Source organism: Mauremys reevesii, linkage group 8 (assembly GCF_016161935.1).
Source record: "Mauremys reevesii isolate NIE-2019 linkage group 8, ASM1616193v1, whole genome shotgun sequence".
NCBI lineage: Eukaryota > Metazoa > Chordata > Testudines > Geoemydidae > Mauremys > Mauremys reevesii.
The window spans coordinates 65,902,959-65,930,148 of NC_052630.1; the positions used below are offsets into that span (position 1 = coordinate 65,902,959).

Consider the following 27,190-nt stretch of genomic DNA (forward strand, 5'->3'; position numbering starts at 1 on the left):
TAGGTCCCATTGACCTCAGTTGTGGCTGCTAGTGTTCAGTGCTTTGGCAAATTAGACCCCAGGGTCTCAACCTGAGCATCTAGAAAATGAACACACAATTAGCGACCACCTATGAAAAGTTGGATTAAATGACTTGTCTAGTACTTGTCTACTTTGTTGTAGAGGCAGGGATAGAATCCAATTCTCAAAGGCAGCATTCAGTTGCCTTAACCATGCGACCATCCTCTCTCCTCTTGCAAATCCCATTTTTCATTTGCATACCTTCCAACTTCTGCAACAAACAAGGTAGCTGTGCGTCAGAAAACACTATCCTTCGCTACATAACTGTGTTTCATTCCCAGAGCATAGGTCCATCCAGTGCAGTTAATGAACCAGGGGTCACAAAGGCAACCTTAATTTTGATATTTCCTAACTTTTGAGTGCTTGACTTAGAAACAATAACATTTTTTAAATAGCTTATTTGTGTCATTTCCTAATTTTTATAAAAAACAGACTGAAAAAACAAAAATTCCATTATGTATAATCATATTGACCCCCACATGAGTCAACAGTAGGGATAAAAGGCTTAGATCCACCACAAGACCTATGCTGCTTGAACTAATACAGTAACTCACAGTAGTAGCAGCTTGTCATCCTCTTTGTGGACCAGCACTAGAAGGGGATAAGACACTCACTTTGTCAGTGATTTTACATATTTGCTAATAGCAGAGGAATGATGAGACTCAGGAATCTTGGGTTTCATTCCAGGTTCTCGAGGAGAATATACTCTAGTCATCACAGATCCTTCTGCTCCTGTTTTCCCCAAACCTAATCCCTTCAGCCTCATTCTCTCTATCCTATCCCAGTTCTGTCGCCCTCTCCCTGACTCCTCATCCTAATCTTCCCCCTTCACTCCTCATTCTTGTTCCATTCTGTTAACCAGTCCCAGTCTTCATCCCTTGGGCTCCGCAACCCAGTCCCACTCTGCTTACCCAGCTACTCCTAGTCTTCCCCTTGAGAATCTCCAACCACGTCCCAGAATTCCCCCTCCACAGCACCAGTTCACAGTTTATCTCCCTCCCTGGGTTCCTCGCCCCAGTCTCCATGGTCACCCAGTCTCAGTCTCCCAAACCCAACCTCCTCAAGAGAGACTTCTGTCTTTCAGATGCCAGTGTTCAGAGTTTATAAAGAGAACTAATTAATAGATAATATCATTCTATGGAAACATTATAGGACTTGAAATAGAAGAGCAGCACAATTAGTGCTGTGTAACTGTACTTAGGTACTATATTTCTTAAAAATGTAGCAGATCAAATTTTTGCTATCATAACTGCCAGGCTATTCTCTCTCGCTCTCTCTCTCTTTATATATTTGGATTGTTGTTATAACTGTGTGGGTCCAGGATATGTGAGCAACAAGGTGGGTGAGATAATATTTTTTTATTGGACCAACATGCATTGGTGACATGGACAAACTTTCAAGCTTCACAGAACTCTTCTTCAGGTCTGGGGAAGGTAACCAGCATATCCAAGCCAACCAACAACTCTGACACTACCTGCTATAATGAACTCAAAGAAGAGTCCACTGCACAATTCACACAGGAATTTAAGGGTATCAACAAGTCCTTTCCCAAACAATTCCAAGAGAAACTCTACAACCTCATACCCCAGGAACACTCCCCAGTGGCCTTCCACATATTTCCCAAAATAAACAAGCAAGGGAATCTAGGCAGACCCATCATATCTGTCCACAGCACTCTTACAGAAGGAATATCAGGATTCATAAATGCCATCCTCAAAACACTCACCATACAAAGGGCTGTTACCTCTAGGACACAACTGACTTCCTCCAGCAACTTTGCAATATTAACCACCATTCTTGCCACTTACAAATAGTAAGTAAACCAAATTCCTTCTGACACGGGTTCGGTCACAGAGACTCCCTTGGGACTGTCATCTGATGTGCTGGAATTACCTCTAAGCCCATTCTCCACTGCCAGCTTGAGCCTCCAGAACCGTGCCTTGTTGAAACAGACACGCTGGTCTGCTGCAATACAGACCCAGGTCTGGTTCACGCCCCCAAAACTGCAGACTTTAACGAAAAACTGCTCAGCAAGTCACCTGTCACCAGCACCCAGACACCCAGTTCCCAATGGGATCCAAACCCCAAATAAATCTGTTTTACTCTATATAAAGCTTATAGAGGGTGGATTCATAAATTTTCCACCCTCTGTAACACTGATCGAGAAATATACACAGCTGTTTGCTCCCCCAGGTATTAATCACTTACTCTGGAGGTATTGTCTACACTATGAAATTAGGTCGATATTATAGAAGTCGATTTTTAGAAATCAATTTTATACAGTCAATTGCATATGTCCAAACTAAGTGCATTAAGTTGTCGGAGTGCGTCCTCACTACCGTGGCTAGCATCGACTTACTGATCTGACTGTGGGTAGCTATTCCACAGTTCCCACAGTCTCCGCCGCCCATTGAAATTCTGGGTTAAGACCCCACTGCCTGATGGGGAAAAACATCGTCGCGGGTGGTTTTGGGTACATGTCATCAGTTACCCCTCTCTCTGTGAAAGCAATGGCAGACAATCGTTTTGCGCCTTTTTTATGCGCGGACACTATACCACAGCAAGCATGGAGCCTGCTCCGCTCAGCTCACCAACACCGCCGCTGTTGTGCCTGGGTGCTGCGGGCAGCAGACGGTGCAGTAGGTCTGCAAACCATCATCATATACCACTTCCGCTGCAACTCTGCTCCGCTGCTATTGTCTTGGTAGCAAGTTTCTCCATGTTGTCTGTCATGGGCTCCCAGGTACGTGTGTTCTTCCTTGGGAAATGTGTGCGGTGTTAATGGTTGTCCTCCACCACTTCCGCTGCAACTCTGCTCTCCGGCTGTCATGAATCCACCTCACAGGTCCCTCTTGTCATTCTCTATAAATATCTATTCTCATGGCATCCATCATCAGTCACCGCTTCCACTGCAACTCTGCTCTCCTGCAGATGCCATACCATGGCAAGCATGGAGCCCACTCAGATCACTGCAGAAGTTATGAGCATTGTAAACACCTCGCGCATTATCTTGCAGCATGTGCAAAATCAGAACCTGCAAAAGCAGGCGAGGAGGCGACGACAGCACGGTGATGACAGTGATGAGGACATGGACACAGACTTCTCTCAAAGTACAGGCCCTGGCAATTTAGACATCCTGGTGGCAATGGGACAGGCTCATGCCATGGAATGCTGATTCTGGGACCAGGAAACAAGCACAGACTGGTGGGACCGCATAGTGTTGCACGTCTGGGATGATTCCCAGTGGCTGCGAAACTTTTGCATACGTAAAGGCACTTTCATGGAACTTTGTGACTTGCTTTCCCCTGCCCTGAAGTGCAAGAATACAGAGATGAGAGCAGCCCTCACAGTTGAGAAGTGAGTGGCAATAGCCCTGTGGAAGCTTGCAACGCCAGACAGCTACCAGTCAGTCAGGAATCAATTTGGAGTGGACAGATCTACTGTGGGGGCTGCTGTGATCCAAGTAGCCAACGCAATCACTGAGCTGCTGCTATCAAGGGTAGTGACTCTGGGAAATGTGCTGGTCATAGTGGATGGCTTTGCTGCAATGGGGTTCCCTAACTGTGGTGGGGCGATAAACAGAATGCATATCCCTATCTTGGGTCCAGACCACGTTGGCAGCCAGTACGTAAACCGCAAGGGTTACTTTTCAATGGTGCTGCAAGCACTGGTGGATCACAAGGGCCGTTTCACCAGCATCAATGTGGGATGGCCAGGAAAGGTACATGATGCTTGCATCTTCAGGGACTCTGGTCTGTTTGAACAGCTGCAGGAAGGGACTTACTTCCCAGACCAGAAAATTACCTTTGGGGATGTTGAAATGCCTATAGTTATTCTTGGAGACCCAGCCTACCCCTTAATGCCATGGCTCATGAAGCCATACACAGGCAGCCTGGACAGTAGTCAGGAGCTGTTCAACTATAGGCTGAGCAAGTGCAGAATCATGGTAGAATGTGCATTTGGATGTTTAAAAATGCCTGGCACAGTTTACTGACTTGGTTAGACCTCAACGAAACCAATATTCCCATTGCTGTGTGCTCCACAATATCTGTGAGAGTAAGGGGGGAGACGTTTATGGTGGGATGGGAGGTTGAGGCAAATCGCCTGTCCACTGATTACGTGCAGCCAGACACCAGGGCGATTAGGAGAGCACAGCAGGGTGGGCTGCGCATCAGAGAAGCTTTGAAAACCAGTTTCATGACTGGCCAGGCTACGGTGTGACAGTTCTGTTTGTTTCTCCTTGATGAAAACCCGTCACCTTGGTTCACTCTACTTCCCTGTAAGCCAACTGCCCTACCCCCTTCGATCACCCCTTACAGAGGAAATAAAGTATTAATGTTTCAAAATCATGCATTCTTTATTAATTAATCACACAAATAGGGGGATAACTTCCATGGTGGCCCAGGAGGGGTAGGGGAGGAGGGAAGTACCGGGCGGGGTGGTGGATCAGAGGAGGAGGGAAGGACAAGGCCACACTGCACTTCAACACGTATTGAATGCCAGCCTTCTGTTGCTTGGGCAGTCCTCTGGGGTGGAGTGGTTGGGTGCCCGGAGAGCCCTCCCCCCACATTCTTAGGCGTCTGGGTGAGGAGGCTATGGAACTTGAGGTGAAGGGTGGTTAGTTACACAGGGGCTGCAGCAGCAGTCTGAGTTCCTGCTGCTTTTCCCGCAGCTCCACCAGACGCCAGAACATATCAGTTTGATCCCCCAGTAGCCTCAGCATTGCATCCTGCCTCCTCCCATCACGCTGTCGCCGCCTCTCCTCTTGCTCCTGCCACCTCTCATTTTGCTCGTCCCTCCTGTCCTTGCATTCATTTTCTGCTTTTCTGGACTCTGCCATTGTTTGCCTCCATGCATTCTGCTGAGCTCTTTCAGTGTGGGAGGACTGTATGAGCTCAGAGAACATTTCATCTTGAGTGATCTGGAGCGGGCGTTTGCCTCTTTAGTTTTTTTGGTAGGCTTGCCTGAGCTCCTTAATTTTCATGTGGCACTGCTGTGGGTCCCTGTTATAGCCTCTGTCCATCATGCCCTTGGAGATTTTTTCCAATATTTTGGCATTTCATCTTTTGGAATGGAGTTCTGATAGCATGGATTACTCTCCTTATACAGCGATCAGATCCAGTACCTCCCATTTGGTCCATGCTGGAGCTCTTTTGCAATTCTGGGACTGCATGGTCCCCTCTGCTGCTGAGCTCACCACGCTGGCCAAACAGGAAGTGAAATTCAAAAGTTCCCAGTGCTTTTCCTGTGTACCTGGCTAGTGCATTTGAGTTGCAAGTGCTGTCCAGAGCAGTCACAATGGAGCATTCTGGGATAGCTCCCAGAGGCCAATATCGTTGAATTGCATCCACACTACCCCAAATTCAACCCGGCGATGTTGATTTCAGCAGTAATCCCCTCATCGGGGAAGAGTACAGAAATAGATTTTAAGAGCCCTTTAAGTTGACAAAAATGGCTCCATCGTGTGGACGGGTGCAGGGTTAAATCGATCTAATGCTGCTAAATTTGACCTAAATTCATAGTGTAGACCAGGGCTGGGTTTACTAATAAAAGTGATTTTATTAAGTATAAAAAGTAGGATTTAAGTGGTTTCAAGTAATAACAGACAGAACAAAGTAAGTTACCAAGCAAAATAAAACAAAAAAAGGAAGTCTAAGCCTAATACAAAAGAAACTGATTACAGGTAAATCTCATCCTCAGAGATGTTCCAATAAGCTTCTTTCACAGACTAGACTCCTCCTTAGTCTGGGCCCAATCCTTTCCCCAGTACAGTTCCTTTTAGTTCCAGCTCAGGCGGTAACTAGGGGATTTCTCATGACTGGCAGCCCCCAGCTTGTGTTTTTTTCCCCATGCCCTTTTATACCTTTGGCACAAGGTGGGAATCCTTTGTCTCTCTCTGGGTTCCCACCCTTCCTTCTAAATGGAAAAGCACCAGGTTTAAGATGGATTCCAGTATCAAGTGACATGTTCACATGTCCTGTGAGACTCCATTACTTACTGGCTGGCACACACATATACAGGAAGGCTTAAAAGTAAACAGAGCCATTTACAACCAATTGTCCTATTAATGGGAGCCATCAAGATTCCAAGCCACCATTAATGGCCCACACATTGCATAGTTACAATAGGAGTTTACAGTAATACTTCATATTTCTAGCTTCAGATACAAGAATGATACATTCATACAAATAGGATGACCACACTCATTAGATTATGAGCTTTGTAATGATACCTTACAAGAGACCTTTTGCATGAAACATATTCCAGTTACATCATAGTCACACTTAAAAATGTATTTCCATAGAACATATGGAGTACAACATCACACCTTCACTATGATGGCATCACTCCCTGCTCCAAATATCTACAAGATAATGAGGACAATGCTCAGAAATCCACCCCAAACTCATAACCAAATTCATCCATTTGAATGTCACCCATAATAACTTCACATTTAATTTTGTCCAAACTGTGGGAAGGAACAACCAGGGATGTGATGGACTACCTCTTGAGGACTAGATTCTAGAATCAGAACCTAGAAAATGAATATGCATCATGAACATTATCATCCTCTGACAAATAACATTCAACCTCCCCTAGTCCTCCACCATAACTTCACCCCCACCCACACACCCACCCCACCCACACTCCAGACACACTCCCCACCTCTCACTCAACTTCACACACACCATAATCAGATTCAACAATGGAACCCTACAGACAAATATAAAAAATCTAAGACAAATACACACAAATATCTCCAAAACACAGCACACACCCCACAAATATGCCAACCACCAGCCAGCTATATTATCAGATATGGTAGAATGTGAGAAAAAAGAGGATTAGGTGAAAGTGGGGTCACGCTTCCTGCCCTGAGGTGTGCCCTGAGGCTCCTGCCCTGGAGGGCTCAAGACAGCCCTGAAAGCTACTAAGCAGCTGGAGGGCTGTGGCCATAGGCTAAGCCCTAATCAGGCCTCAGCTGGCCCTATAAAAGGCTTTGAGCCAGGAGCACAAACAGTCTCTCTGGAGGAGAGAGTCTCCTCCTGGCTGGAGGGCAGGGTGCTGACTGTACCTGGCTGGGCAGGGCAGGGGGAGGGAGCAGGGCTGGGGGGAGGCAGCAGCCTGCCAGCCAGGCAGCAGCTCAAAAGCCAAAGGCCACTGGGGTTGGGCAGGGCAGCCACAGGGGGGCAGCAGGGCAAGGCCAGGGGTCTTCTTGCCAGTGAGAAACTGATACTTGACTGGTCCCTGCTGCTGATGAGCAATGACTGGGATGAAGGGGAGTAGCTCACTGGGAGTGGTGGGGATGGGTGGTGGGAGTGGGGGGGGAGAGACCTTAACTGAGGAGAGTTACTGCCAGGGGCAGCGCCCAAATAACAACAACAGGCACAGGGGGAGGGGGGGGGGGGCAGAGAGAAGGCAGATCACCAGCCTGCAGGGGGTGCTCCAGGACGCTGGAAGAGCTAATTCCCTGAAACGACCAGCAGGAGGTGCCACAGGGTTGAGTCCTGCTCGCTTACAACGATACATATCTTAACACACTTAAAACTGCCTAGACTAAACAAGGGCACTCCACCAGAGAAGTAGATTTCATCATGAAACAGACCACTCAAATACTCTAGAGAACCTGCTTCAATAAAGGAAAAAAAACCCTCCATTGACCACTACCACTCCATTGACCTCTACTTGTCACCTACCACCTAGAAGCAATATGGAGTTTCATCAAACAATTACAACCCATACTTAATGGGGACTACATCCTGAAATAAATCTTTCCCAACACCCTCTTCAGGCCTTCAAACAACCCCCTAACCTTGCCAAGCTCATCATCAGAAGCAAGGTCCCCACAGACCAAGATACTTCAACTCACCAGACTCCTCCAGAACAGCAGACAATGAGCAACACCTCCCACAGCACACCTTTTCAAGATCCACAGGTCCTACTCTTGCCTATCACAACGTGTGCATACCTCATCCAGTGCATCAGATGCCCCACCACCAACTATGTGAGTGAAACCAATCACTATGCTCTTAAATGAACTCGCACAGAGAAATGTTAAAAGACAAAAATACCCTATCACCTGTGGACGAACACTTTTCACAAAGCGGTCACTCTATATCTGATCTCTTACTCCTTGTCCTCAAAGGACATTTGTACAATGCCTTTAAAATGCAAGCTAAGAAAATTAATTCATAACTCTGCTAGACACTAAAAAACATGGACTTAATACAGACATGAATTGCATGGCCTAATATAACAATTTGCAACACAGCCTGCTGCGTACTAACCCTCCATTGTCATATGACTACAGACGTGTTAATTTCTCTTTTCATATTAAGTGGTCTTCTACAACATTTGTGAACCCTTTATGTTTAACAATCTGTCCCACTTTGTGTCTGGCTTGGAGACTGGTTATCTTTCCCACACCCAAGGAAGTGCTCTGTGAGACTTGATAGCTTGTTCTTTTCACCAGCAAAAACTGGTCCAATAAAAGATATTACTTCACCCACCTTGTGTCTCTCATATTGATTCATATCTGTTTCTTATCTAGCCTTACATAGATAGATACTTTTTTTAAAATGACATATATACACTCATGTGTTTGGTGAAGAGGATTGAGAAGGTACACCTCTTTCAAAGGGTTGTTGTCCTCACATTTTTCCCACTCATCATTTGGTAAGAAAGTGATAGTGAAGATAAAATATGCACAATATGCACATTTAGAATGTAATTTGTAAGGGGAGGGATGATTGCTGCCCACTGCTAACAGCTGAGAGGGATCCTATGAGGAATCCCTTATGACAACAATAGGGAGAAGGTAGCCCAACTGATAGAGAGAGTTCTTCAATATATTGCAGAAAGTAATCCATTACACCACCAGGGAGATGGAGAGGCCTGCTCAGGCATTTCCCAAAATAGTAATAATGGCCATAGCGCTAGTAATCTATTCCTGTCCCTGCCCTCCAAGATATTCAACAGGGAAGAGGCAGACAGCCACAACCATCCCCTCCACGGATTACTAAGCATAGTGAGAAGGCAAGCTGGAGGTAGGCACCAGTCCTTAATGCCTCTGGAAATCATTCACCTGGTCTTTGACCTTTCCTTGTAAACTGCTCTACAGATAGGGCCACTTTGAAATACTGCAGGGAAAGGAAATCATGCAGGCTATGGAACTAAAACAAAGAACTTGTACATGGAGGTGAAAGGGAAGAACAGAGTTAAGAGCAGAAGAATTTAAAGGAAGGGACATGGTCTTGTTGAGTTGTGAGGAAAGAAACAGATGGACAGGACATGAATAATGAGCTTGATCCCAAAGAGCTCGGATAATCATCTAGACATTTTGGCTTTTATCCTTATTGAACCTTTCAAACTTTTGGGGTTTGGGCCAGGGCTGGCTCTAGGTTTTTTGCTGCCCCAAGCAAAAAAAATTTTGGCTGCCCCAACCCCAGCCCTGGGCTCCCCCCTCCACACTCCCTTGCTGTCCCAGCCCTGGGCTCTCCCTGCACTCCCCTGCCATCCCACCCCAGCCCTGGGCTCTCCCTCCACACACCCCATGCTGCCCCAACTCTGGGCTCCCCCTACTCCCCACTAGTGCCCCCCCACACACCCTGCCACCCCAGCCCTGGGCTCTGCCCCCTCCACCCGCACCCCCTGCTGCTCCAGCCCTGGGCTCTCCCCCCTCCCCCCACCTGCACCCTGTTTCTATGGGGAATTTGCCAATGCAATATTACTGTCTTCCATTTAAACAAATACAACTAAAAAAAAGGCAGTGGCTGTTAAAAATAGCAATTCCAGTCCTAAAAACCTCTGGGAAGCATTTCTTCTCAATTTTATCCTACTTTTTCTACAGAAAATTACAGTGGATCAGTATATTTGATTTGGGAGAAATGAAATAACAACTACCCAATTTGAGCTTGAGCACTCCTGAATTTTGAGGTGTTCAAATCTGGAAGGCAGGTGCTAGATTCCCTTTCTGAATATTAGCTAAATCTGGAAAGGAAAAGTCAATTTCTGCTTCCATGGCTCAGAAGTGGAAATCCTCCTACATGCCTGGTACTGTATCTAAAGCTGCTCAGGTCCAGTAGAGCCTCCCCTCCCTTACTTTTCATTTTAAATTCTAGTGGGATCCACATACCTCCCTTGCTAGGCTTCAGATAGAGAGGGGCACTGTCCACTTAGTCCACCCAATTCTTTCTTTGGGGGCTGCAAGGTGAGGTCACACCAGTATTCCTAATCCAGTCTGAGGATGTCTTCTGAAGGGGATATCTGGGCCAAAGCCTTCTACTCCTTGGGCACACTTGTTCCCCATTCACACTGCCACCCTGCTCTAGGAGTGAGCTCTCCATTCACAGCAAGCTGCAGCATGAGGTTTCAGCTACCATACTCCCTCCCCTCTCTTTCCTGTTGATACCAGCCAAGGGAATGCTGGGAAATGTAGTTCTTTCCCTGCTCCAGGGCTGGCTCTATAGGCAGGGAGCTATCAGGGCCCCCTGTTGGTTCTCAGCTCCCAGGCTGGATCCTTGCTGGCTGCCGCCCTGCAAATGGGCTGCCCCAAGCACCTGCTTGCTTTGTTGGTGCCTAGAGCCGCCCCTGGTTTGGGCATCACTGCTTGTAAGGAATGGCATGAATTCTTTTTATATTGAAAACTAAAAATCTCCCTGAATATATTTGAAAATATCTGTTTTTTAAATTAAATTAAATTAAAATACTATCTACAATTGTTTAGACTGTGTTCACTGAGGAAGAGGCTGGGGCATAATTGTTGCAAAGTGGACATGGCGCAACTGCATTAATTTGAAGGTGCTGTAACTAGTGTGTTTACTTGCCTTTTTAAAATGAGCAACAGTGAGATGAAAATACATAAAGTGGTAACCGGAGAATTTGATCCTGTGAAAATGTTAATGTCTCCATATTTTAATGCAGGTTTGGACAATAATACTTTAAATGACTCTATACTGCTGACGAATCTGTCACCCAACACCCTTTATAACTGTACTTCAAAAATAATCTTTTTAAGTACCAACGAAATGATCAAAGAAGTTAAGGCAAATATAACAACAGATTATGGAAGTGAGTATAATACTTACCTTTATTTAATTTAAAAAAAGAAGAAGAAGAAGAGAGAGCCTTTCTGTGATAGGACCTTCCATCTCAGTAGCTAAACTGACTGTAGAGCAACTTCTTTTGAGGGAGGGGAGGTTAAAATAGCTTTTTTATTCAACAGAAATATATTTGAATTTTTGAAATTTTGGGGCAGTTGAAATTTTTGACAATCTGAAAACAGAATATGTATTCTATTTTTTTATCTAAATGTTTTAATCTTTCAGTGTTTTTTTGCATTTGTTTTTTCCTTCCTTTCTTGCCTCTTTCTGTCTTTTTTCTTTTATTCCTCCCATTTCACATTTTTTCTTTTTTCATCTTTACTTTTTTTCCTTGTCTTTTTCCTTTTAAAAATGGCTGAAATATTCTTTCCATACCCTGTCTTTTTTGAAAATCAGAAGTTTTCATTTTAATAAAATTTCAAAAAAACAAACATTTCAGTTCCTTCCGCTACCAAACTGGTACATTTTGAACTCTGCAAAGTGAAAACAATTTTGTTCCTGCAGACAGGAAAACTGATCAATGGATATAGATATAGAGGCTGGAGGAGGTGACACATTGGGCTTACATGGTAGTTGTTATATTGAATTAATATTAGACATGGGCCCAAACCAAGAACTTCATATCTAAACTCCCTTGGCCTTTTGTGGGATGTGAAATGTTCCAGTTTAAATTCGAAAAACCGAATCCACCCTGGAAGATCTAATTTGGCACCAGATTCCATTGAAAACACTATCAAAATGGTTGTTTGCCAATGTTGAAAACCATTTTGATATTTTCTATATTGATTTTGAAACAATTATTTATTCAAAATCACATTTTTTCATAAAACAAGAAACAATTCCATTTTGAACAGTTTGAAATGAAACAAGATTGAAATTCCTAAATGTTTTTTTTGGCCAGCTCTAATTATTGTCATTTGATATTGTACTATGATAGAGCCTAGAGGCTCCACCTGAGACTAGGACCACCAGTGTGCTAGACACTGTACAAAAAAACAAGTACGAATAGTCCCTGCCCAGAGGAACCTTCCATTTAAATGGACAAGGCATTGAAAAAGTCAGAAGGGAAACAGACACAGCTAGGTAAAATGACTTGCTAAATGTTACATCAGGTCAGTGGTGGAGGTGAGTATAGAACCTAGGTCTCCTGACCCCACCCCCGCATACAATGACCTACCCATTAGACCAGAGGTGGGCAAACTATGGCCCATGGGCCACATCCAGCCTGCGGGACCATCCTGCCCAGCTCCTAAGCTCCTGGGTGGGGAGGGTAGCCACCAGCCCCTCCCCTGCTACCTCCCTCCCCTGCAGCCTCAACGCACTGCGCCGCCAGTACTCTGGCCCACTGCTCCTGCCGGGCAGCACGGGCAGTGTTACCGGTTCTGACGGGGCTGTGAGCTCCTGCTGCTCTGAGCAGCATGATAAGGGAGCGGGGAGTCGGGGGGTTGGATAAGGGGCAGGAGGTCCCGGGGACAGTCAGGGGACAGGGAGGGGGGGGGGGGGTTAGATAAACGTGTGAATCCTGGCGGGGGCTGTCAGAGGGCGGGGGTGTGGATAGGGGTCGGAGCAGTCAGGGGACAGGGAGCAGGGGGGGGTTGGATAGGGGGTGGGGTCCCGGGAGGTGGTTAGGGGCGGGGGTCCTGGGAGGGGGCGGTCAGGGGACAAGGAGCAGGGGGGGTTGGATGGGTCGGGAGTTCTGAGGGGGGCAGTCAGGGGGTGGGAAGTGGGAGGGGGCAGATAGGGGGCAGGGGACAGGCTGTTTGAGGAGGCACAGCCTTCCCTACCCGGCCCTCCATATAGTTTTGCAACCCCAATGTGGCCCTCGGGCCAAAAAGTTTGCCCACCCCTGCACTAGACTATGTTGTGCATCATAAATATTGTTTATAATTTAACACTGTTACCATTTCCTCAGATAATTTCATAGGTCTGCTGCAGGTCTCCCATTACCTGTATGGCCACTTTGGTCAACACCATTGCTTTGAACTGAGATCTCTTTGTGATCCCACTGGTACATTTTCTTGTTGTAGGCTGAAGTCCTAGGTAATTTTAGGCTCCAGAACTTCTGGATCACTTCGCTAAGCATTTTTCTTCCTTTTGTGTAAGTCCCGTTATTTGGAGAGTAGACCCTGATGTAATTTTCAGTTGTTATGAATCATTCTGCTAAACAAGCATTTTGCATCAGTCTCACAAATTTTAGAATTCCTGAAAATGGACTTCCTGATTCTCCTCCCAGTATTATGCCGCATAGGTATAAATTCTTTACACTCACATTACCTAGTACAATTACAATGGGCAAAATTTGCTCAAAATACCAAATTCCAACAGAACACAAGAATACTTACATCATCCAATGATTTTTGTAATTTCAGCTATTTTTTATTCTCTGTTATTTCAAATTGCTTTACTTTTTATGTGATTTTAATTTATGTACATATTGCTCCAGTCAGAAACCCACACAAACTACTGCTCCAGTTGGTCCCATTCCATTAATATTTTGCCACACTACAGTGATGATTCAAAAAATTCATCCTTATTCTCTGAGCTGTCATTGTTTGCATTGTAAATTATGCAATTTCTACAGCATATATATGCACTATATTTGTGTAAAATGGCTTCAATAAATTTTGTGCATTATTATTCACAACTGTATCTCCTTCTAGTCTTTTGCACTACTATCCAATAATATCTTAATTGCAGCAAGTATTTTTCAAATGCTGACATAATACATATTTTTCATTTCAAATTTGCTGAGCTTTTATAATTTGAAAACTATTTTCTGCATTAAAACAGTGTTATTCCCTCTCCCTTCATTTTGTGTAACAGCACCAGAGCAACCTGAAAAATGTGAAGAAATCACAAATTCTACAAGTGTATTATTTAAATGGAAAAAACCATCCAATACAACAAATGGCCCTATTCATGGCTATATAGTGAAATGCAGTGGTGGATGTGGTGATAGCTGTAAAGGCAAGTATATTTTTCTTTGATATTTGCCACGTAACAGAGAGAGATTTCTACATTATGTACAGTGCCTAGCACAATGGGGCCCCAATCACTGATTAGAACTTCTAGGCACTACCATAATAGTTTACCTGCACAATCACATCTCTAAAAAGTTTTTTTTTCCTTTGAAATTATATCAGTTCAATCATGTAATTTATTTTTTGTATCATGAAGTTTTTCATTGTTGAGCTCAGTGGACTAGTTTCACCACAGCCAGTTATCATGTATTCTGAGAAAGTCAAGGAATTTAGCAATAGGACACAACAACAGTATCCACTAACCGGCTATTGGGCCCCATTTTGAGTTAGTTGTAAGCAATGTGCTGAAGGTAGAGTGCACCAATAATCAACTAATGAATATTCTGGAGTGAATTATTCTTATTAGAGTATGACTTAAAAGTATAATTTTAAAAAATTAAGAGATTCTTGTTGGGAGAGGATAGGTAATGTTTCATCCCATTATGAAAAATCATTTATAGGAGGAGGATAAGGAAAAATAAGAAAAATATTAGAGACATCTTTTCTTTGTTATTTTTATTGTCTCTTAATCCCCTCTCACCTGCAATTAGCATAACTGGTTTAAGATTTCTGCTTCTTTTCTTTTATAATGATATAGGCTTTGGGTCCAAAGGCTTTGTTGTTCATCCATTCTCATTCTCTCCAGGACTAGAGTAGGCCAATAAGCAAGTGTGCCAGTTTCTCTAACTGCCTGGACAGCTGGTCTGCTCCCAGATCCAGGCACTATGTGGGAATATGTATTTGAAATAGCTAGTAAGGGCTCAGGCTGTTATTTCATCAGCGGGAAAGGTCATTGACACAAGACTACACAGTCTCAAAGCTCCTGCTTAACTGCTGGATCATTTGTTTTCTTCCTGAAATTTGTTCTGGTCCTGTCTGCTGCCACTACAAGCTCATGCGGCCTCTTCCCATTTCATGAAATACCTCTGCAGTGCACCCAGCTGGGCTGGCCCACTTGCAACCAACAGTCTGACAGAAGGCTATGGGTCTTCCTAACACCAGCCTCTGTCTAATGTGAACCCACTGTGGCGGCAGCCTACATTTATTGTGAATTTGGGAGGCTGGATCCAAACACTGAGCTCCAAATTAGAAAAAACAAATGTTGGCAGCGGGGAGAAAGAATGAATTTTGATGTTGGAATAATGGAGGGGAAGGAGGAATATGGATTATTCTGGGATAAACAAGTGAATGGATGGATGGATTTGGAGGCACACACACACAGAACTTTCAAAGGTATCCCATTGTAGCAGATTTAGTAGGGGTCGCTCAGAAGTTATATGGCCAGGGTGGCTTGATTATACCTGACAGACTCTGCTTGCATCCCAGCATTTATACTCTCTATTTTTGAGAAATTGAACCTGGCAATGTATCAGTTTCCAGTTCAGGTCTCAACCCTAAACTTCAGTTTACTTATTATTTATTAGTAGTATTGTGGTAATGTCTAGGAACCTTAATCATGGATCAGGGCCCCATTGCATCAGTTACTGTGAAAACACATGTAAAAAGATGATTCCTGCCTCAAGGGGCTTATAGTTTAACTAATGCAACCCAGCCATTTATGAAATGAATTAGCTAGATTGGGAGAGGATGTGGTGGTTTTCCTTTGAAGTCCCATTGATGGCACTCCTGAATTGGGGAGCTGGTTTAAAACTCCCAGGCATCCCTAGGACCTCTGCCTCATTTGTTAGATAAGCTGGAAGGTGTGTAGTGAATTAAGCAGAGGATTGTAGTAAGAGAAGGGATGTTCTCATGCTTAAGGCAGTTAAGGACGTATGATCTGAACTTATAAAGTGATATAAAAATGTTAAGCATGCTGAAGAATTAGGCTCTAGGTTCATTCTGTGACCGGAAGGAGGCAGGGGTCCTGTGGAAAATATAGTATGTCCTCATGTAATTAAACACTGTGTCATACTACATATCCGTGTGTGTGTGTGTGTGCAAATTGAGGTTTCATTTCCTGACTTCTGAGTGCTTGACTTTGAAAACCTTAACTTTTTTTTAATGTATTTTTCTCAAATGTAATTTCCTACTTTTTTTAAAAAAGTAAACAAAAAAAAACAAATTCCATCAAAATTAATACAGTAGGGAATAGGGGAATAAGGATATATAATCACTAGAGAGGATTCCCTTTGAAGAACTTGAAACTGAACCTAGGAGTCCTGAATCTCTTTATTCCTCTTCTGTCAGCAAATAGCTGTGAAACCAACTGGCAAAGTGTGTGTGTCATCCACCTTTGAGTGCCTGGAACACACACAGGGTAACAGCCATGGTTGCTACCAGTTGCATAATTAGTTCAAGTGGTACAAGTCTGTGCTGTAGATCTAAAGATGTGAACCATGCTGATGTCATCATTTGGGGGTCACTCTGGTTCCACATGATGGAATTTTTGTTTTTTAAGAATATTTAAAAATTTGGAAATTACATTAAAAACAATGCTAAAAGAATGTTAAGGTTGCAAGTAAGGAATGGTGAAATTAAGATTGCCAGTGTAATTTTAATTCAGATCCCTGGTGCACATACATTATTACATTGTCTTTAATTACATCATCACATACTAATTTGCGAGGACCCCTGCCTCATTCAGTGTGCAGGATGGATGGTACAGGATGGAAATGAATCAAGGCTGTATAGTGAAGGAGACTGTCTGCCTGCCTCACTGGTTGTAGAACCCCTGCCTCACTGGTAGTAGAAGTTGGAAGACGTGTGGTGAATGAGGCATAAGACTGCAAAAAGAAAAAAGTCTCCTCGTTAAGGATAAATGAACACCACCCTAGAGAATCAGATTTTATTCCTGCCTCGGCCAGAGAATTCCTGTGATATTGGGCAAGTCACTTAAACCAAACTTTTCATAGGCAGCCACTAATTGTGTTTTCCTCATTTTCTGACTGCCCAGTATGAGACACCTATGGCTAGATGTGCTGAAGTGGTGAGTCAATGGTAGCTTGTCCTTTGAAAAAGAAATTGCTATAAAAATGCTACGTACTCTGAAAGATCAGTCCCTAGGTTTTTCAAGTTGGGCACCCAGAATAAATGCACGCTCAACATTTTTGGCCTTAATTGATCTGTGCCTCAATCTCCAGGTGTAAAATGGGTATAATAATGCCACCTGTTCTCACAGGATACATACATTCATCAGTGTTTCTGAAGCACTCAGATACTGTGATGGGAGCACCATAGAAACACCTTTGAATGATTTTGTAATTAGTGCAGGAATTGAATCATGTGTTAAATAAGGTCTGAGGCCACTTGTTGAACGTGGAAGATAAAAATTAATATTTAATAGCTATCCATTCACTGAATGAGGCAGGGGTTCTGTGGAAAAAAGTAATTTGTGATGTAATGTAACACTGTCATGAAGCATATACACAATAGGGCCCAGTTAAGGTTTCATGGGTGCAGGAGGCTAGGGAACCACGGAAGATTTTGTTACGGCCTAGCTTAGGCAGTTCCGCTTTCTCAGCTTCCGGTTATTGTAGGACACGGCATGCTAGTTTTAACCTGCCGTAACCGGCTGGAACTGCTGCGTGGCAAGCCCCCTAGGCTGTTGGCCAAAGGGGCGGCCCCGGAGGGTGGAGAGTTCCTATTGCATTATGTATGAGCTGGTTTGCTGCTGTTTGTATAAATATGAGCATGCTTTGTTTTTGCTTTTGGACTCCGAACCAGGCCGAGCTCCAGGGCGCTGGGTTCCCCACCTCCGTGACAGCAACGCTTGGAGTCCCCGTTGCGGATGTGTCACTTTACCTTCATTAAAGCCAATAACTCACAGTGTGTGTGGGCCTCGTTCTTACAGAGCACCCTGGGAGGGCCGGGGCCTCCCTGGAACACAACAATGGGCAACCTTAATTCTGGCATTTCCTAATATTTGCTTGGTTCTTTTAATATAGTTTTGTGTTTCTCTGTGTGTGTCATACATGGGTATAATGAAAACATCCACAGTTACAGTATATAGGATAAAAATATAAGCATATGAACTCTCATGTTTCAGGACATAAGGTAATTACCAACGGATGTGGGCCAGGAACAATGACCTCTCTGGCCAGTTTAATCCATAACTGTCCATTTCAGGGATTCTAGCACCTTTACTGGCCATCCTTTGGAGACCGGAATATTGACTTTGATACACTATGCCAGTTCCTATGTTCATAGTATGAAATACTAACTTAATCTTTCTTTTTTTAAAACAGACTATTATTTTCCTAGTGAAGTCACTTTTTCTGAGTGTGGTGGATTTAAACCTTACGTAAAATATGATGTGTCAGTAATGGCAGTCACCTATAATAAGAAAGGACAACCACTTATAGGGAAACCTGTGCATTATAGAGGATGTACAAAGTCATCTAGTAAGTTTATTTCTGTCTTTAATATGTGAATACAACCATTCTCATTGTCACTTGTCTCACTAGTTATTAATTTATTACTCTGTTACTCAATTTACAATAAATTGAAAATTTTGGTTCAGCCTATTTGTGTCAATATTCACAGCTTATGTTTAATTCTTACCAAGCTTTCAGTAAGTGGTATTGATTCCATGTTCTATATATTATGTTGCGTAATGCTGACATTTTAAAAGTTCTTTCACACCTGTTTAAATTTATGAACTTGAAAGTATTCTCACACTTGAACTTTTAAAGGTTAATACAAAATGCAAACATAAGTTTAAAAATAAGCATATAAAATATATTTCTTTATGGCACTACAATACCAATAAAAAAGTAAAATAAAATTGTATCCCATGAATATGGAGATTTAGCTAGATTGGATTATTTGACCTTGCCCTTCTCAGTGTAGGGCTCAAGCTCTGCCTCCAAAGTATCTCTCTATTTTTTAACTCGTTCTCTACTTTCAGAGCACCAACTTTTTCCTGTTCGTTTATCCTTTTCCTTCAATCTTTAAGACTGGGTCTACAACGGGAACTTTTTGCAAATGTTTCCTGCCATTGATACTGCCAGTTCACTATTACCCCTGGCTGCAGTGTTAGTGTAGATTGACAAGAGACCTTTGTGTCATCTAACTCTAATCAGAGAAGGACAACATGACCTGGGGGTTGCTGATGCCTTGAATATATTGACGTTCCCATCATTATTACCACTGGTGGTGGTAAAGGTGGGGAAATTTGTGACAATACCTAACTGGGCTACCAAACCTCTATATTTTTAGATCTCACTCTCTCTCGCCACCCATCTCCTCTCTGCTTTAAACATTCTGAATCATTCCCACTTCTCATCATAAAGCTCAGGATACTCTTTATGTACCATGATTTCTTTCAACCTTTTCAAGTTCAGGAATCTCTTTCTCTTCCCTTTGCATTCTTTCTGCTTCCTCTCTTCATCCTTCTGCTCTTAGGTTGATAAATGTTAATGTCTAATAGCTTAGAAAGGCTATAATGCAAAAGTCCTGCTAATGCTTGCTATGGCATCTCTCACATCTCAAGACAGAAGTGTTAAATGGGAACCTGTCTTTAAGACCTCTTCTTGAAGAAATATTGCTTGAAGTTCTCAGCCTACTACTTCGATTTTTTGTGGCAATAACATGCTTAACCACAGTTCTCATATCGTTACCCAAAAACATAAGAGTTGCAAAGTTCATATGAATATTTTTCTCGCTGGCCTTTATTAACTGCAGTTTCCATGTTAATCATAATGTTCTTGAATGCATTGGATTACATTTAGTTCTGGGAACTGATTTTCCTTTTGTAGAACAAACAAACATAACAGTCTGTTTTATATCACTTTTGACGCTATGACACTTTGAAGAGGAGTATTTCTTTTTCTCCTGCTAGCTAGGAACAATTAAAAGTCCCTTATCAATCTTAGATCTTCTGGAAAGAGCAGAGAGCAACAGACTAGTGGTGAGATTCTGTACTGTGCTTCTAAATGCCATGGGCAAGTTTGTTAACCACCTCAGCATCCTTCCAATTCTGGCTGCTCCCCAGGCTGAAGCAGCCACCGGCATAGTATAGATACTTTAGAAGGCCTTTCTAAGTTACAGGGCTGCCCTATGGGAAACAGCATCTGCCAAAAATCTCTGCAGCACTGTGAGCTGTGGCTATGTCTCCAACACACCCCTACTTTCCCAACCTCATCCCTGACATGCCCCTCCTGTCCCCTAACCCTAGTACACACTCTATGCCAGGGCTTGAAAGGGAGGTCCTCAAAAACAGACTGTATCTGTCTTCATCAGTCCCTGCAATAGGGGAATTCTCCCCTCCCCCCCAACTGTATCCAAGATTTTTAGAACCGCTTTATGCCACTCCATCCCCTTTACCTATCATGAAGAGGACAGAGTGGAGGTGAAAATCTTACCATAGGAATCTAGAGATGTGGGATCGGATTTCTAGGAGACAAAAAAGCTCCACAAGGATCCCATCATAGAGTTTTGTACTCTTTCTCGGTGTTAAATGGTCAGCAATTGTCAGGGGCGGCTCTAGGCACCAGCAAAACAAGCTGGTGCCTAGGGCGGCAAAATCTAGGGGGCGTCCCCTAGTGCCGGGGGTGGGGGGGCGCAGGCTGGGCTGGCGGACCTGCCGCAGTCATGCCTGCGGGAGGTCCACCGGAGCCCCGGGACGACTGGACCTGCCGCAGGCATGACTGCGGAGGGGGCGCTCAACCGCCGGACCCGCGAGCCCTCCGCAGCCGCGGGAGGTCCAGCCAAGCCACGCAGTCATGCCCGCGGGAGGTCCGCTGCTCCCGCGGCTCCGGGGCGCCTTCCGCGCATGACTGCTTGGGGCGGCCAAAAAGCTAGAGCCGCCCCTGGCAATTGTACAGCAGATCATGCACATCATCCTTCCTTGGGGAGTCCCTGTGCCTTCATGTTGGCTCTGGGTCATCTGCTGTATATAAAGTTTTACTTAATTAGTGAAGGAATACTCAAGATGTAGTTAGTAGCTGAAGGCCCCCTACAGGCACTGTAATGGACAGGTGCATTAATAATCTTGTCTATTAGATCTATTTGGTCTAGTAGATGCCCCCCTCAGGTCTATTCCTCTAGAGGAAGCCAGAAACTCTTTGATCCTGAAGTCTTACTGGTATGAGTCTGACCCTAAATCTGGTGTCTTTGGGGTCCTTTACAATCTTGTCTGGGCCCTTTTGCATTGTCTGTTTATTGGCTAGCTTCATCACTGATTCTGTGTCCTCTACTTGACAGCCAGGCCAGAATTGCAAAACTGGTAACAAATCTGACCCCTCCAAAGCTACTTTCTTGGGTATGTCATGTCAGGCATCCCATATGAAGATCCTTCCACAGCCTTATGCCTTCAGGCCTTAACTCCAAGCCTATATTTTGGTTCAATGCTCCCTTCTGTTCTAGAACTCTTTCAGACTAAAATAGCCCTCTGTTGCAACCTTCTATCTAAGAGGAGGTGCATTTCCCAACTTGCTATAAAACCCAGTCCAGCAAAGAAATTAACAAAAGGAGAACAATGTTCAGTTCAAACTTTCTTCACAAATTTAGCTGCTCATAAAGGTTCCTCCCTCACAATGTTTTGTTTTGAAAATGTCAAAATGGAATCTTTTGATTTTTTTTTCTGAATTTTTTTCTCGTTTCTTTTTGACCAAAAATTTGGTAAATTCAACACATTCGCAAACTGTTTCTGTCAACCTGAATTAGCATTTTTCAGCAACAAAATGTTGCCCAGCTTTAGTAGAGGATCACCTACTTCAGTTAGTCATCAGAGCTCACTTAATATTTGCCAGCTGCTAACAAAATGGGGTCTCTCAAGCAAAGACTGCCAGCTCTTTACAATGTCCTCACGGAGAAAACAACCTAATGAGACCATTTTCCCTTTAAGAGGTAGGCAAAGACACAGTCTGATGGTGTTTTTTCTTCTCCCACAAACAAGCCTCCTCAAGAAAGTCTTCTTATGTCTGGAGTGCTATTGCAGTAGTGTGCCTAGTTATCTACATGCTTTCAGGATTATCTGGGAAGACTACATACAACTCATACACCAATTCTCCATTGAAATGAAGATTAAAGCTGTTACTCATGATTTATTTCATATAAGTTTTGAAATAATCTTTACATAAAAATAGGAAAATTTACCCCAGAACGAAGGGTCTACACCAAACCTTCCATAGCATTTATGCTTGGAATAGTGGTTTTATGTGATAATGAGAATCTTGCATGGGCATTCTGCAATGGGGTGAATTTCATCCATAGAACATATGGATTTCTGCCACTTTTCCTTAGCAACCTCCACCCCCCAAAGGCCCTTTTGTGAAATATAAATAAAGTAGGGTAATAAACCACAGACTAGACTTGCTGCCATGCTTTTCTAAGTACCCTTATAAAATTCGGTATTTACTGAGCATTCAAGTACTGTTTATTATGATGATACATGATAGTTATCAAACTCACATGCACACACATGGATAATGTCTTTGTCTGTTAAGCAATTTCTTCAGTATAACAGTTTCCCAAATGCAGAATTATACTAGGAGGAAATGGAGCAGTTACTGTGCCATTTTTCTTTATATCAGGATCACAAGCAGATCTCTCTTATTAAACAATCTCCTACCACAGTCTTATTCGAGTTTATGGAGGAACCAATTCAACAAAGTGCTTAAGCACATGCTTAACTTTAAGCATATGAGCAGTGCTATTGACTTTGCTGAATCAGGACTAGGTGGTGAAATATAACAAATCTATCAGTGATACATGTAGGTAGCATTTCGTGAAAAATGGGTAAAACATAACTCTTAAAATGTTTGATTCCAAAATAATAAAATAAAAAATGATGTCATTTTTTCTATAAACAGAACCAGGTAACGTGAAGATTATCAGTATAAGTCAACCATACAGTAATGCTGTCCACATTAAGTGTGAGGGGCATCCAGCAAATGGCAAAATAAAACGTTTCATATTGAAATTGGGTACAGAAACCATTAACAGATCCGAGTGTGATTTTTATCAAGGAAATCTTTATTACTTGACCACATATGACATTGAGGTAAGTTATATACATGTAGGTTTAGATGGATATATAGTTAATTTCACCACAAAATTATTGGTAGTGGCATTTTTTAGAAAAAAAGTTGTATTGTGTCTCCTTTTTAATCAAAAATTATTCTGCTATGGTAAAGCTCTTTTCTTAGTAGAACTAATATGTTATAGTTTTAAATATTTGTAAATGTTATGATTACTGATCACAATCCACATCTGCATTTTGGTGTTTATTTTATGTTTCAGACTCAGTAATATCTAATATATGTAATTTTCAATTGTGGGACACTGAAGGATGCGTGTGTGTAAGAGCTTGGGTAGCGCTATGCATATAATCCTTAGCAAATAAATACTTTTAGATTATTTACTAATTTTTCACTATGGATTCTTGAGATTCTCCAGAGTTATTCCTGATATTTATTATATACTCATGGGTTGATTAAGATGACTCAGGGATCAGATCTCATCCCCACCAGATGAGACTTTGGCAGACTTTTCACACCTCAATTGATCCTTGTGTCATGCCTGCTCAGTGTAGTGCTTTGTTCCCCTTTAGTGGTGCCTAGGCCAAATAGAGATTGATGAGCTTGCTACAGCCTCAGTTAAGAGAGGATGATATTTTTAGCTCAAGTAGTAGACACAGATTTAGTGGTCTTGGGTTCAATCCCTGCTGCTGCTGGGTGTCAGTGTTACATATTCAAACAGTCTCTGTCTTCTGAGCTCCCTCAGATAAAGTTTTCCCTCTCCTGAATGCCTCCCTCTAGTTTTCTCCCCCAACTTCCTCCCTTCCACTGTGGACAGGGACAGAGATTCCCTTCTGGCATTTTATCTTTGTAGCATTTATTACTCTCCTTATAAAGTCTGTTACTATATTTACCACTTCTTTGGAACATTTCCAGGCCCTGGTAGCTGCTCCCATATATTAATTCAGCTAAGAAGGCACCTAGTAAGCAGGCTTGGAGTTCAGCTTCTTTCAGGAATCAGTATCTGTCTTTTTCTTCAATCTTCTCCTGCCTTCTTGCCTTGCTAATAAATCACAGCTGCAGAGTGGATGCTAATCTCTCTGGGATTTGTTCATTCATTTTATAGTTTGAATTCAGAGATAATCTCCAAAAAAAGGAAGAGGGACTGAGATTGCTGTAATTGTTGGAGTAGAGTGCAGTCTTCTTTTGTGGACTCATCCTGCACCACCTGCACTAACCCCCCTGGACACACAGGGACTAAGATTCTGGTGTAGTTTCCAAAGAGTGGCCCAGGATCTGGTCTGTTCTGCCTGATCCTGGCTGGAGAAATCAGACAGGGTCTCCTAGGCAACAACAGTAGGATTCTGCATCTGGGTCTACTCAAGAGTCACTGGAACTTGTTATGTTCACAGAAGTTAGATAAAAAACATAAACATAAATACACTTGCTGGAAAGTTGCAACATAACAAACTATTTTATTTCTAAGAATTCAAAATGATAACTCACAAGAACCCTGAACAGAGAGAGAATAGGCAGGCTGCTCCCTAAATCAGAGAAGCACAACTCATCCCACCTTATTCTAGGCTGTCTGTCTGCTGACTGCCTACAAGGAGAAACAGGAAACCTCCCAACTCTTAAAGTCATAGCTTTCAATTCCTGTACAGGCCTCAATACATGACAGAACTGATTGTGGTTTTGTAGATTCAGTGTCTGTCTGTGACAACCCTGACACCCTTAAAATAGGATAAAAGGTTTTCGCGAGATCTTAGATTTTGGGTTTTCTCTCATTTATAAGCTTCCCTATCTTGTTCCCACTGCTACATTTGCTGCCACTCATCCTTTTACTATATATATACATACACCCTACCTAAATGTTAGTTCTTTTCCCAGCTCCAAAACTCAGGAACTCTGGGCCTTTTAGATTTCTTCAGTCTCTTATGGTATGTCTATACTGCATTGTAAACCCATGTCTGTGGGACCCAGGCTGGTGGACTTGGTATTTCTAAGTCTGTGCTTGAATGTCCACACTCCATTTTAAACTTAGTTTTATAATTGCTGGAGTCAGGTCTTTCAACTATAATTGCTGGAGTCAGGTCTTACAACCATGCTAACACGTCCATAATGCACTATATTGACCTTCTGACTCAGGTCTGTGGCTTGAGCTATATCCACCCTGCAAAATAACATGGCTTAGACCCAGGTCACAGCAAAACTCAGGCTCTGACCAACCTCCTTGGCAGGGTCCTTGGATCCAGGTCCTGAGTGCTTGCTGACCCAAGTAAGTGATTTACATGTGGTTGTAAGGGCGGGGGAGGCTTCAGCTCAGAGTCAGAACCTGGTCTTGGTGTGCAGTGTAAACCTACCCTGAGTCCAGAGAGTCCATGTAGACACTGAGGATGATGATGTTCAATTGTATGGTGCACGGGCAGAAATAGTAGTCCTTTCAGGAAAGATGTCTCCTAAGGGAACTTACTTATCAAGTATGTAGATGCAGCAAGGATTCTTAAATCTCCTCTACCCTTTTCAGGTTTTAACTTGGTGGAGTGTGTCCTGATGCAACCTTAATTGTCACTAAATTAAGTTCTTGTGTGTGTTTATCTCACATGCAATCTCACTGGTTTATCACACAGTGGCTTCCACTATTTCTCTGAAAGCCAATGTTAGCTTTTAAGGACATCTTAAATAGAAAAATAGCTGGTGCTTTATGAATGAATCTCAGGTGGCTATAGCCCAAGTGGGACCCTCCATCTATGCCTCATACATGTCTAGGGCATACATGGAATAGATGTCAGTTTCAAGGTGACCCAGTTTTTCTCAATTACTAAAGAACCTTTAAATATCTTGAAGAGTAACATCATAATAACTATCATAATAATACCATTGCCCTTCATGACTGTGCAATGCTCAAATCAGGTGAAAAAATACTGTTGCTTGTTGTAGCCCATGGGGCTATTTAACTACAGCCTTGGCTCTCTAGCACAAGTTAGCACAGAGCCAGCCAGCTTGAGAGAAAGCATGTCTAGCAGCTGTTGAGCTGAAGATTCATAGAAATGTAGAACTGGAGGGGACCTCAATAGGCATCTACTCTAGTTCCCTGCACTGAGGCAGGACTAAGTATTATCTCAAACATGCCTGACCGGTGTTTGTCCAACCTGTTCTTAAAAACCTCCAATGACACAGATTCCACAAGCTCACCTGATAATTTGTTCCAGTGCTTGACTACCACTGAAGTTAGGACATTTTTCCCAATATGCAAACTGAATCTCCTTTGCTGCAATTTATAAATGCTTTACATCCTGATCTGCCCTCAGTGGTTAAGGAGAACAATTTACCACCCTCTTCTTTATAACAACTGTTTACATACTTGTAGACTGTTATCAGATCCTCACTCAGTGTTCTCTTCTCCAGATTAAACACACCCAATTTTACCAATCTTTCCTTATAGTTTTCTAGACCTTTAATCATATTTGTTGCTCCCCTCTATACTTTCTCCAATTTATCCCCATCTTTCCTAAAGGGTGGTTCCCAGACACAGAACTCCAACTGAGGCCTTATCAGAACTGAGTAGAGTGGAAGAATTACTTTTGGTGTCTTGTTTACAACTCTGCTGCTAATACATGCAAGGCATGCTAACACAAGAAGGCACAGTGCTTCTTCCTGCAAGATGAAAAATTCTGTGAGGAGCCGAGGTGTGAAGGCAGATAAGGGATGGCATTAATGTTCAGCAGCCACCAGCATCAGTTAGGACTTTATCCTTTGAAATTGTTGTGTTCTGCCACAGACTTTGTGACTCCAGGCAAATTACTAAATCTTGCTGTCACTCACTTTTTCTATTTGTATAATGGGAAAAATGCTTACTTAGGCCTTATCCTGTAAGGTGCTGAGCAGTCTCAACTTCCATTAACATCAATAGTTTCTGAGTAACTGAAGTACCATATAAGATTGGGTGTCTAATTCTTAGGGATGTCGTGACCTTTAAATTTGTAAACAATGTTTATACAGTGCTTTGAGATACTCTGTCAGAAGATGCTATAGATTTAGTTAAAATGAATTATATTTTGCAAAATTAAAGGCTGCATTTTAAGAATATTATATTACATAAGAATGA

The 27,190-nt window shown here is 42.9% G+C and overlaps 1 protein-coding gene across 1 annotated transcript in view; it reads left to right on the plus strand.

The window, feature by feature from the left end:
- The window catches only part of PTPRC (protein tyrosine phosphatase receptor type C), a 108,875-nt gene that overhangs the window by 59,848 nt on the left and 21,837 nt on the right, over window positions 1–27,190 (plus strand). Inside the window, exons 9-12 of the mRNA XM_039486458.1 lie at window positions 10,984–11,130; window positions 13,986–14,133; window positions 18,383–18,522; window positions 22,936–23,126. Coding sequence (XP_039342392.1) covers window positions 10,984–11,130; window positions 13,986–14,133; window positions 18,383–18,522; window positions 22,936–23,126 — 626 coding nt within the window. The remainder of the gene's footprint in view (window positions 1–10,983; window positions 11,131–13,985; window positions 14,134–18,382; window positions 18,523–22,935; window positions 23,127–27,190) is intronic.